Source organism: Macaca fascicularis, chromosome 3 (assembly GCF_037993035.2).
Source record: "Macaca fascicularis isolate 582-1 chromosome 3, T2T-MFA8v1.1".
NCBI lineage: Eukaryota > Metazoa > Chordata > Mammalia > Primates > Cercopithecidae > Macaca > Macaca fascicularis.
In genome coordinates, this window is record NC_088377.1 from 169,248,100 (window position 1) to 169,260,739 (window position 12,640).

The following is a 12,640-nucleotide window of genomic DNA, read 5'->3' on the forward strand; positions in this document are numbered from 1 at the left end:
GGGAGGCTGAGGTGAGCAGATCACTTGAGGTCAGGAGTTCAAGACCAGCCTGGACAACATGATGAAATCCCGTCTCTACTAAAAATACAAAAATTAGCCGGGCATGGTGGCATGTATCTGTAATCCCAGCTACTCGGGAGGCTGAGGCAGGAGAATTGCTTGAACCCAGGAGGCAGAGGTTGCAGTAAGCCAAGATCATGCCACTGCACTCCAGCCTGTGCCACAAAGGGAGACTCCATCTCAAAAAATATATATAATAATAATTTTTATAAATTAAGAGTAGCCTAAGTATACAGTGTTTATAAAGCGTACAATAATTCCTAGGCCTTCGTATTCACTCACTCACTCACTCACTCACCCAGAGCAACTTCCAGTCCTACAAACTCCACTCATGGTGAGTACCCAATACACATGTACCATTTTTATCTTATAACTTTTTTTTTCCTTTAGTACTGTGTTTTTTACCATACCTTCTCCAAGTTTAGATATACAAATACTTAGACTTGTGTTACAATTGCATATAGTATCCAGTACAGTAACATGCCATGTAGGCTTGGAGCCTAAGACCACCGGGTTGTCCATATAGTCTAGGTGTGCAGTAGCCTATACCATCTAGGCTGTGTAAGTACACTCTATGATATTCACACAATGATAAAATCGCCTAACAACACATTTCTCAAAACACATTCCAGTCGTTCGGCAACACATGACTATATAACCTAAATGTTCCAGGCTCCACCTATAGGGTTAAAATTTTGGCCCACAAACACTAGCCCTCACAGGTGGGAGTTCCTGGATAGGTTACCCTTAGTTGGCCAAATCAATAGCATCATCCTTCTGGTGTCTCCCCTTTTCCCCTTTCTCCTTTCTCTTCTTTTTTTCTTTTTTTTTTTTTTTTTTTTTTTTTAGACGGAGTCTCGTTCTGTCATCCAGGCTGCAGTGCAGTGGCACGATCTTGGCTCACACCACTTCCCCGGTTCAAGCGATTCTCCTGCCTCAGCCACCCAAGTAGCTGAAACTACAGGTGCACGCCACCACGCCCAGCTAAATTTTGTAGTTTTAGTAGAGATGAGGTTTCACCATGTTGGCCAGGCGGGTCTTGAATGCCTGGCCTCAAGTGATCCACCCGCCTCCACCTCCCTATGTGGTAGGATTTACAGGCGTGAGCCACCACACCTGGCTTCTCTTCTTGTATCTCGTTAAGAGTCCCAGGAGCAGTGGCAGGGGAGGAAAGGGAAGGCTGGCACATCAATGGAGCTGCTGCCTTGCTGTCCCTCTCCCTCTGTACCTACTGCTGCTCTGTTCACCCAGGCTGACAGTGCACAAACCCCCCACGAACCTGGCATCCTACTCCGCTAGCCATCCAGCCACGACCCATCACTCTGGACAAGAGTTTCTACTCTACTCCTAAGCCAGATCAGTGATAGAGCCAATTTGTCCTGTGTGAGTCTTGGTTTCCTCTTTTTTTAAAAGAGGGGCATGACCAAACATGCTCTAATATCCCTTTCAGATCTAACATCCTGTGATTCCATAAATGTTATTCTCCCTTAATATCCAATCTATTAATACAATGGGCTTGCACAGTCTGGGCCTTTCGTCCATGCTTTTCCACTGTGGTGGATGCACTTCCCCATCTAAGCCATATTATGCAGATCAGATCATCACTCACAGCCAGGTTCATGTCCTGAAGCCTTTCTTCATCACCCTGGATCACTCCCTGCCTCCTCACCCTCATATGATCCATTGATCAACCACTCTCAGCATACAGAGTCCTCCTGGGATTGCAGCCTGGAGGCACATGCTGTGACCCTCCACAGACTGTAAACAACTTCAGGGAAGGAATTATGATTTATATTGAAGAAGCAACACGGTTGAAATGGAGAGAGGAGGAGAGACGGGTACAGCCGCATCACTCATACTGGGTTAGCAAATCTCCTCTCATTGGGAAATCAGGCTCTGATTCCCTGGGGCTGTTGGCCCAGTCAGCCACCACAACTTGAAAGATACATCCAGATACAGCCAGAGTCAACCTCAGGGCTGAATGACCAGGGGCTGCTGCCTTGAGTGATTTGGGCCCGAGGTGTCTCAAAAGTATGGTTCACTAACCACTGAAAATACCATTTCCTTCTGTACCCAGGGAACTCACTGACCACCAACCATTCACAAATACTGACCAAGGCACTAGAAGGGCTCCCAGAAAGTGCCCTGGTAAGACTTGGAAGAGAAAGGGCACACCACAGTTGACTCTTACCTCATGCCAGAGAAGCGTATCTCACCTGGTCCCTCTTCAGAAGTTGGGTACTGGTCTGAAAGAGCAAGTGTCAGCTCACAGAAAAATATCAACTTTTTTTTGTCTATGACTGAGCCTAGGTATCAGAGACAGAACAAAATTCCATTTGTCCAGAAGTTTGCCACAGTCATAGAAAGCCAAGAAGGGACAATCCCTAATCCCTTGAGAGATCAGGTAATGGAAGTGCTTATTCTACACAGTCCTCAAGTCCAGGGGCCTCTGATATACAGGTTCCCCATCAGGAAAGCTTATTGTTGGAGTCCTCATCAAGGGTAAGACCTGAGAGGCCAGGTGCAATGGCTCACACTTGTAATGCCAGCACTATGGGAGGCCAAGGTGGGAGGATTGCTTGAGCCCAGGAGTTCTAGACCAGCCTGGGGAATGTAGCGAGACGCCATCTCTAAAAAATAAAATTAGGCAAAGGCTGGGCGTGGTGGCTCACATCTGTAATTCTAGCACTTTGGGAGGCCAAGGTGGGCAGATCACTTGAGGTCATGAGTTCGAGACCAGTCTGGCCAACATGGTGAAACCCTGTCTCTACTAAAAATTCAAAAATTAGCCTGGTGTGGTGGTGCACACCTGTAATCCCAGTTACTCAGGAGGCTAAGGCAGGAGAATTGCTTGAACCCGGGAGGTACAATTTGCAGTGAGCCGAGATAGCACCACTGCACTCCAGCCTAGGGGACAGAGGGAGACTCCATCTCAAAAAAAAAAAAAAAATTAGCCACCCATGGTGGTGCACACCTGAAGTCCTAGTTGCCTAGAAGGCTGAGTTGAGGCAGGAGGATCACCCGAACCCAAGAGTTCAAGGCTGCAGTAAGCTATGGTCATGCCACCGCACTCCAGCTTGGGCAACAGAGTAAGACCCTGCCTCAGGAAAAAAAAAAAAAAAAAATCATCCTCCAGGTATGGGGATAAAAAATTAAAATTTAAAAAATAATAAGACCTGAGACACAAAGTTTGGCTATGTGCCTGAGCCTAGAGTCCTTACCACATCTTATTTTCTCCTTTTCTCAGTGATCTTCCAATTAGCTCTGAAGAGAATTCCCTGATGGGACCAGGACTAGCTCCCCAAGTCCTCTAACAACCAAAGGAAACTATTTTACTTAACATCAATTCTAGTCATATTCCCAGAGACCTACATTAACAAAGCACATTCACTAATATGGTTAACGAAAAAACTAGCAGGAAAGCAGCCCAGTAGGAGAAAGCAATACTAGCAAAAATTAAATCTCTCATTCTGAAGGCACAAGGTTAATATTTTTCAGTTTCTTGTTGATTCATTCAGCTATTTATTGAGCACTTACTATGTGCCAAGATATGAAAAGTCCTGAGAGCACAAAGATGAATGGGGCATGGGAGTGACCTTGAGGGATTTATAGGGCAGTCAAGGAGACAGAGAAGTAACTTGAAAAATGAAAGCACAAGAAATCACTTCTGTGTCCAAGGTCAACATGAGCAAAGTGCTGGAGGACCTCACAGGATGAAGTCCCTGGGTATCAGAAAAGTCAGGATGGAGGAAGTGACATTTCAGGTGAGTCTTAAAGGATAAGATCACACTACAAAGGTTTGGGATGGGGTGAGGAAGGACTTTGAAGGCAGAGGGAACAATGTGCCTGAGGATTCTAGATGTGAAAAATTTAAACTTGCCAGGTAATACAATGCAGGCACTCAAAAACACCAAAGAAGCTTGGCCTCCAGACTTAGCTCAAATCTCATCTCAGCTGGCTCAGGTTCCATTTTGAGCAGCTATTCTAGTGGAGTCAACAGGATACCAGGGCAGAATACCCGCAAGGGGCCTGTGAAATTGCTTAGACTGAGACTTCCCTCATGCTCAAAAGCCGAGTAGCTGTTGAACTAAGGGAAAGACAATGGACTCTACTCTAAATACAACCCCTTCATATATTTCAACTGTGGACAGCACGGCCTCAGTTAATATAAAATGTATGGGCCAGGAGTGGTGGTTCACGCCTGTAATCCCTGCATTTTGGGAGGCTGAGGCAGGTGGATCATTTGGCATCAGGAGTTCGAGAACAGCCTGGCCAACACGGTGAAACCCCATCTCTACTAAAAATACAAAAATTAGCCAAGCGTGGTGGTGCATGCCTGTAATCCCAGCTACTCGGGAGGCTGAGGCAGGAGAATCATTTGAACATGGGAGGCGGAGGTTGCAGTGAGCTAAGAGCTGAGATTGTGCCGCTGCACTCCAGCCTGAGCGACAGAGGGAGACTCTGTCTCAAAAAAAAAAAAGTATGAAATGTATGCGTAAACCTACATTTAAAAACTCATTCATGTAAAGTTGTATCAGGATTCAGATTCCTTCTGTGAGATATGGAAGTAGATCATGGCAATGGATGAATTTATACTGAACCAGAGATGCTTTCCTTGCTAAAGTCAAGGGACGGGGCATTTCTTCTTAGGAGGGTCATTTCTTCTAGGCAGCCTTTGCTTTTATGGGCTCCCTGCAGTGTGAGTTTGTCAGCACCTTCAATATTTAGGTTATCCAGGAGATCTGGATCCCAGGAAAAAGTCTGTCACTATTCAAATTCTCATAAAACTGACTTGTAACTAGAGTCCATTTCATAAATTTCAGTGTGTAACAGCTCTGCTGCTAGGAAAGTAGGTTTCCAAGAAATTAGGAGGCAGTCATTTGGCACTGAAGAGAGGACCACCTGAACAAGGACCCCTTCTTCCTTAGCCCATGCTAGCAACTCAGCCCCCTAAATTTCTCAGGGAGCAATACTTCTTCAGTGCTCCACGTTGCCCTCTGCTGGGAGACAGCACAGACATCGGAAAGGGCCTGGGCCTTTTGGTCCATATAAACATGTCTGATTCCTGATTCTGCCATGACTGGCTCTGGGCCTTGGCCAATTCATCCCATCTTGCCAAGTCTCCACTCACTCATCTGCAGAACAGATGCTTCAGATTGTTGTGTGATTTAAATAAGGTAGGGGAAATGTTAGTAGTCTCCCTCATAGCAGACATTTGGATAAAAGACAGTCGTCATTTTTCCTTTTGTTTACAGCCACGCTTGTGACTAAGAAATACTGGATTTAAATCCAGAAGGTCTCAGTCTGCTAATTCTGCTATTTAACATTCCTGGTGGAGATAAAAAGAGTGTTTTAGCACCTACCTTGTTTCAGACACTATGCTGGCTTTTTATGTAATTAGGGGTTCTTTTGCTCCAAAAACCATCCATCTGAGGTCATCAGACTGCCTGGGGGAAAAGGGGGATGAGGTGGGAAGGGGAGAGTAAAGTGACTCATCCATTAGGATTCTATTTCCAATTCCCAAAACTGTTTCCCCAGGTTTTCCAGAGGTGATAGTTGGAACATACTGTAACACCAGCTAGTACCCAGTCCTCTTTTATTGTGTTAGAATTACCCAAGTTCTAAAGTTAGCAATGATCTAGAAACTGGGGACAGAGCAGCTTTAGGGCTCTTATGAAGAACCACTGTTGCCTGTTCAACCCTATAGCGTAGCAACTTTGCTTGGCTTCAACTTATAGCTGGAGACGTTCTCTCCACTTGAGCCAGTCCAGTCCAGCCTACAGAGCAGTTTCCCCATCCCTAGAAATCTAGGGAGAGGCCCTGACCCCCTCAAGGGCTGAGAAGGCAGGAGCATACCCAGATTAAGCAGGTTTTGGGGCTAATCAGACCTGACACAGACATTTACTAGCTACATGATCTTCCACAAATTTAACATCTGTAAGATGGGGGGATAACAGTCCCTGGGACGAGTAAATGATAAAAATGGGTGTAAACGGCTCAACATGACACCAGGACCCTCTACAAGAATGAGCAAAAGTGAGTAGCAGTAGTTTCTCAAAACAAGGTTGAGAGCCCGAGTTCTAGGTAACAGACAGGGATTTAACAACATCCAGGGCATGATATAGGGACATGTTTATTCCCCAGATGGGAGGTGCCCAAGAAGGGGTCAGAATGCCTTCCCTCCACATTCTCCATCTATCTCTTCTTCACAGCAGTCCTCCTCTGACTTGTGTGGTAATGGTTAATCACGTAAGGCTCAGTCTCATTACCTTACTGACACATCTCATATACTGTCTGATATTCTGGGACCAGGGCCCAAGGATAACATATTTTTCTCTAATTCTGATCTCAATTCTTTCACCCTCGCTCTCCCTTTCCTTCCTTAGAGTATCTGTCACAGGCAAACCAGCCAAATAACTGAAAAACTTGTCTCAGGGAAGGGTGTGGGAAACAAGGAATTTTGAATTTGGCATGTCTGCATTGATTTTGTCTGTTTCTAAGCTGTGTCAAGGGTAGGAAGGGAGTCTTTTCGTTTCAGTTGGGAGCCCTCACAGCTTTATGTATCTCCAGATTCTTAAAATTATTAATCAGAAATTGATTTGCTTCTTTTCCTGTTTGGTATCTTCTCAATAGTCAAAAGCACAGGGATTATTAGTCCTAGGAAAGCAACTGTGACTATGGATCTTTCTACTCTGTCCACAGCAACCTAGAAATAGCAATTACAAGACATCCTACATTTAGAGAGAATAAAGTAAGAAAATTAGGCAAGTTTATTACTATTTTTTAGTTTAGCTTGATGTCCTGAGACACTTTTTCAGGATACTATGAATTCGGATTTTAAGGATAATAAAGCATTCATAAAGATTATTTATAGAGTTTGAAGTGTAATTATGGAAGTTTTAAGCCTGCCCACTAAACCCGTAAGAAAGCATTTTCCAGCATAGGTGGCCACACACAAACACATACACACACAATTCCAGGCTAAGAAATACGTGTTATAACTAAGACGGTTAAAGCACTGAGGTTTCCTCCCTGGATTCAAGCTCATGGATTAACATATGAAAACATCATTTCCATCCTTTTCATTCACCATTTACATTCACAATCTATTTTTGTCTAGATATATAGATACCATTAAGGAACCACACAGGTCAAGTCACTCAGGTTTAATGATTCCATCATTTGGACACATAAACTTCTGTTCATTTAAGTCTGCTCACTGTAGATAATCCAGGTCACCCAGCCTCCCATTAAGAAGATTTAATCAAAGTTTTCTGCACCCCAAACCCTCACAAAACAGACCTCTATGATGAAATCACAGAGAGACACATATTAGTCTAGTTAGTGGCCAAACATTGGTCTTTAGAGTCCAAAGACCTCTAAAACCAGTAAGAGTAGATGAGAGAAAAGAAGGAACAGAGAAACTGAGTTTTCTGAGAACCCCCTTTCCAGACTGCCTGAATAAGCTGCCTTTCCTTATAAGAGCAGGATTAATCTACTTATGCCAAGACCCACTGGGCAGAAAGCACCCCAACCCAACTTTAGCTGATCTTTACAACTTCCCTGTGACAGCTATAGCAATCTTTTGGAATTTTCTGCAGCAAGTTTTCCCCTTTTGCTGTCCCTACAAAAGCAGAAAAGCTAGGGGCCAATTCTGAGCTAATTCCTTTTATCCAGGCAGGATGAATGTTCGCCATTTGGACCCCTCTCTGTAAAAAGCTAGGACTTTATTTCTTAATGAAAGTTCAACACTGAGGAAAAGACAGCAAAGTCGTTGACTCACAATCTCAGGCCAACCTCACGCAGACAGGTTAAGGCAGGGATAGGCAAGAGAGGTCTATTTTAACCCTATCCAGGCCAAAAGCAGGTTACTCAGGAACACCCTAAGATCAAGCTGGTACTCAGGGCCCTCTCTAGGATGGTCATAAGCAGTGTGATTGCATAGGTCATTCCCAGGCCCTAACTAGACTAAGCTTCCCAGTTCCTTCCAGAATAAACTCACTATTCCTTAGCCCTTGGGACTAGTGGATGATGTGGCACTATTTCAAACTTTCTGGTCCCTTTCCAGCCTGGCTTTATGTCCCCAGAGAATTGGGGCAGCAATGGACCAGACTCAGATTGTGATGAGAGGGAGAAAATAGCTGGGTTTTGTGCATTTCAGAGATTAACTGAACTCCCTTTGGAGTCACATTTACTCCTAGCTTTGTGCCAGGAGCATATTATTAAAACAAAACATCTTATTTTAAAACAGCCTTACCACTGTTCCAACTTTTGCACTTCTCAGTCCTAACCTCATCTTCTCCTCACATGCACACCATCAGAAGATACTGCCCCAGCACTTTCAGTTATCTCTAGGGCCTAAGGATAAAGCAGCATTAATGGCATTTGGCAGAAAATCCCATCCCACATTAAAGACTCCTCCCAGCTCAACACAGTGAAGAAATAAATGATAATGTAAGAGAAGGGGCAGCAGAAACCAGAACCCGCCCTTTCCCACATAAAAGAGGCACAGAAATTCCAGGAGTTCGTGAAAACGGCATCATCTCTTGCCAGAAGGCCACCAGCTGGCACTGGCTGGGAGTCGCATTATCACTTGTTTCTCCTCCGGACTGAAGTGCAAGATAGTCAGTATGGCTGTGAGAGTCTGCTGGCGGCCCAGGGAGTCAGGTAAGGTTAGGAAGCGGTAGATGATGTTCTTGAGGTACTCCAGATTGGCTCCCTCTCTGCTCTGATCCCTGATGTTCTTTTCGATGTGGCTTTGCAGGGTTGCAACCTCCTCGCGATGCCGTTCGCCCTCCTCCAGCAGCCGATCCTGCAGCTGATGCACCTCGACCTCCAGCCTGTGCTTCTGCTTCCGCAGTGATGTGATCTCCACCTCCTTGCGGGCCAGCTGCTCAGCATACAGAAAGAAAGTGGGTTCATTGGCCGCTGCAAGTTGTAATGCTTGGGTCAGGCTATCAGAGGATGATGTGTCAGCTGGGTCCCCAGGACCACCACCACCCACAGGACTTCTGCGTCCTGGCAGCCCAGAGGCCAAGGCCACAGAACGCAGTTGCTCCAGTTCCAAGTCCTTCTCAGTGAGAACAGCCAGGGCACGATCCCGCTGCTTGTGCAGCTCCTCCTCCAGTTTCAGTGTGCGGTCCCTGAAGTCCAGCTGGCACCGCTCCAGCTCCTGCCGGTGGAGCTGCTGCAGCCGGGCCAGCTCCTGCTTCCAGTCTTCAGCCTCCTGCTGGTGTTGTTGTTCCAGCTCCTCACAGGAGAGCCGCAGGGAGATATACTTCTCCTTCAGCTCTGCAAGCTGCTCCTGGGCTGCCTCTAGTTCCCTTCCCAGGTTACCATCTTTGGTATTCTTGCTTTTGAGGACGACCTGGGCCCTCATCTTGTACCTCTCAAACTCTTCCTTCAGCTGTTTCAGCTCCTGTTGGTAATAGAGTGCAGTAGCCTTCTCCCCATCAGCAGCCTCCGAGCTAGGCATTATCTCCAGGTCACAGAGCTTCTCCACATCCAGGGTCACCTGGCTTTTCCTGGCTGCAACCTGCAGCAACCTCTTCAGCCTCTCCATCTTATCCTTCAGGACATTGACATCCAGACTGGACTCCTCTCCATGGCTGTCTAAAGGGGACCTGCTGGAGGCTGCTAGAGCCAGTGTCTTGTTCTCCAGGTCCAGCTGCAGAATGCGCTCCTTCAGCTTTTGAATGGCCAGCTGGTCCTTCTGCTTGGCTTTCTCATAGGTGCCTAGCAGCTCAGACACCTCGGATATTTGATTTTCCAGGGCTGCCACCCTCTGTTCTTCCACCTGAGATTGCTGACGGAGTTGATCCTCTGCAAGAGCTGTCTGGAAAACAAGGGAACAGACAAAAATGCATCCACAAAAGCCCCACAGCAAACTTCGAGAAACCAGTTCCTGGTTTCGAAGGAGAGGGGAGCAAAAGGGTCACAGGTTTGGGATGGCCTGGCAAGAATGTGAACTAGGGATTTTTCGGTTGCTTCAGGAGCTAACAAAAGTTCCTATTACCTGCTTGGGTTCTGCAAAACACATATACCGAACAATATTAAGCACCTTGGTATATCTGCTATTGTTCTGCTTTCCACCTAACTCACATGTAATGTGTGTTACTGTTGTTTTTCTGGTGCTTCCTCAAATCCTATTAAGAAATCATACAACATTCTTTTCCTTATCCAATATTCCTGGAAGTTCAAAACTGAGCCGGATTTCCCTCTCCACATTGAAAGGAGGCACCCTTTCAATACCTGTTCTGGTATAGCACTTCTCCAAAACAGGTAAATCTCGAGTAAAGGCAATGACAAGAGGTTACTTCTGAGAAAATCCCCTTTGCCTTCAGCCACCCTCCCTAGAAGCACATACCAACAGAACATTTGGACACACTACCTTTTACTGGACACATTACCTTTTACTGTACAGATGCTGCTATACTGTTTCATAGACCACAGCTGGTAAGATGCCAATGCCCAGAAGTGCAGAGCTGTCTGGCTTCAACCCAGCCTCCACTGAGAAGCTCCACATCCTCCTGGAAGCACACACGTCAACACCACATAGAAAAGGACTTCCCAGGTTCTCTAGTGGAACTTCTCAGGCAGCATCAAAAATGACACTGTAGACACTTAGCTCTAACTAGCAAAGGAGGAAAAAAACCCTAATAGTTCTCACTTCAGGTCAATGACTGATGTTTGAAAAAGATGTGGATAATTACCTTTCTCATTTCCTGCTGTAACTGAGCCTGGAAATGGCTCTTAAGGCGGGCAGCCTCTTCCTGAAGTTCTTGCAGCCGGGGGTCTGGCTGATTCTTCTCATCTCGAATGACCTGCAGTTCACTTTTCAGCTCCTCCACCTCACGGGTCAGCTGCTTGGTCTGCAGTTCAAATCCTTCCATCTGTTCAGCTGCATATGCTCGTCCTGCCAGGGCTTCTCGGGTCTCTTCTAACCTAAGCTCCAAGTCCTGGCGCTGGGTCCTCTCCTCCTGCAGCAGCTTCTGGAGCTCACGCAGCATCAAGGCATGGTCACTCTGCTCTTGGGCCCGATCATGCTGCTGTGTGATAAGCCGGGCTTTGGTTTCTGCTATTTGCTCCTGCAGCCCCTTCAATTCTCCCTCCAGGCGGGCCCTCTCCTCCTCCGCCTTGTTACTGGCATCCTCTAAGTCCTGTTTCATCTTCTTCTTGTCAGCCACGTAAGAAGCCTCCATGCGGGACTTCTCCTGAGTGACTGTGGCCAAAGAACTAGTCAAAGTAGCCAACTGAGTCTTCAGTTGGTGCAGTCTTTTGTCCACCTCCCCAACTGCAAATGGTCCATCCCCACTGCTACTGCTAACGCCACTTTCGGACCCACTGGCCTCTTCGGACTTTGGAGGTGGTGGTCCCCGGGCCGGTCTGTCATCTTCTACCCCAAACTCACCCTTGGTGCTGGTGAGACTGGCCGCAGTATCCAAGCTAGTGGCGGTCCCAGTGCTATCCTCGCTGTGAGTGGAGCACCGGTCATCCACAGAGTCAGGAAATGTGAGGCCTGGAAGCTGGACACCTACGAGGCCCACATCTGCCTCGTGGGATACCGACAGCACCTTGATGCTGGCCTCTAGCGCCTCTTTCTCCTTCAGTAGGCTTTTATAGGCACGGACCACATCCTTGAGCCGTGCCTGATACTGGAGAAGCTGCTTCTTCTGCGTCTCTATAGTCTCCAGCAAGTCTTTCTTGCTCGGGCCGCCTCCGAAATTCATCCCAAACTTCTCCATGGAGGTTCTGAACGGATTGCCCCACGTCAGCTTTCCGGCAGAACGGGAGAGGGCCGCGAAGACGCAGGGGGGGCTTAAAGAAACAGCTAGCGGGCTCTCCGGCGGCGGGCCGCACACCTACTCCACCCAGTTATCCCGGACCTAATGCGGATCGGCGGGAAGGACTGGAGAAAGCGGCCGCCGGGTCCCAGGCCCAGAGGGCTGGGGCGGATTCTATCCCGGAGGCGGAGCGACACTGGCACCAGAGGCGCGCGCACTGCCAGGGCTCGTCAGCGCTGGCCGAAAAGCCGCTCCGCACTCTCCGCTCGTCTGGGTCACAACAGCCCGGGCCGGCCCCCTCGGCCCACGTCGGCCAGAGGCTTACGCTGACCCATCACGACTTCCTAACTACATCTGCCGACAACGGCGCTTCCGTGTCCGCTGGAAGTGACGTCAGCGATGCGCCGCAGGCTCCGCCCCCAGTGGGCGCGAGGTAGGCGGGGCCACATCGGCCCGCTGAGAATGTGCAGTGGGGCCGCGAGCGGCAAACAACAGGTTTGGGAAGGGTGAAGCCAGCAAAGTCGAAGACACCAGAGTGGTACTGGTTTTGTGAGGGCGCCCAAGCTTGACCTCGGGCTACGATCAGCGAGCGACAGAGGGCAACGTCGCACTGCATTCTTAACAAACACCCAGGTGAACCACACATCCAACGATTTGGGAGCTCAGGACCCATATCCCTAAAAGGCAACAATTAAGACTCCCATTTAGACCACGAAAACTGCACTCCTCTCTAGCACAGTGCTTGGTACCTAGTAGGCATACAGCGTAATAGTACCCTTCCTTAGTTCTGCCGAGTT

At 47.6% G+C, this 12,640-nt stretch overlaps 1 protein-coding gene across 1 annotated transcript; it reads right to left on the reverse strand.

The window, feature by feature from the left end:
• Positions 1-7,211: 7,211 nt before the first annotated feature.
• Positions 7,212-12,208, reverse strand: GCC1 (GRIP and coiled-coil domain containing 1). Its single transcript, XM_005550679.3, has 2 exons — positions 10,773-12,208; positions 7,212-9,895 (listed from the first exon to the last, which is right to left on the reverse strand). Exons 1-2 carry the CDS (start codon positions 11,802-11,804, stop codon positions 8,600-8,602), a joined length of 2,328 nt encoding a protein of 775 aa, XP_005550736.1. The 5' UTR covers positions 11,805-12,208; the 3' UTR covers positions 7,212-8,599.
• Between the last annotated feature and the right edge of the window lie 432 nt (positions 12,209-12,640).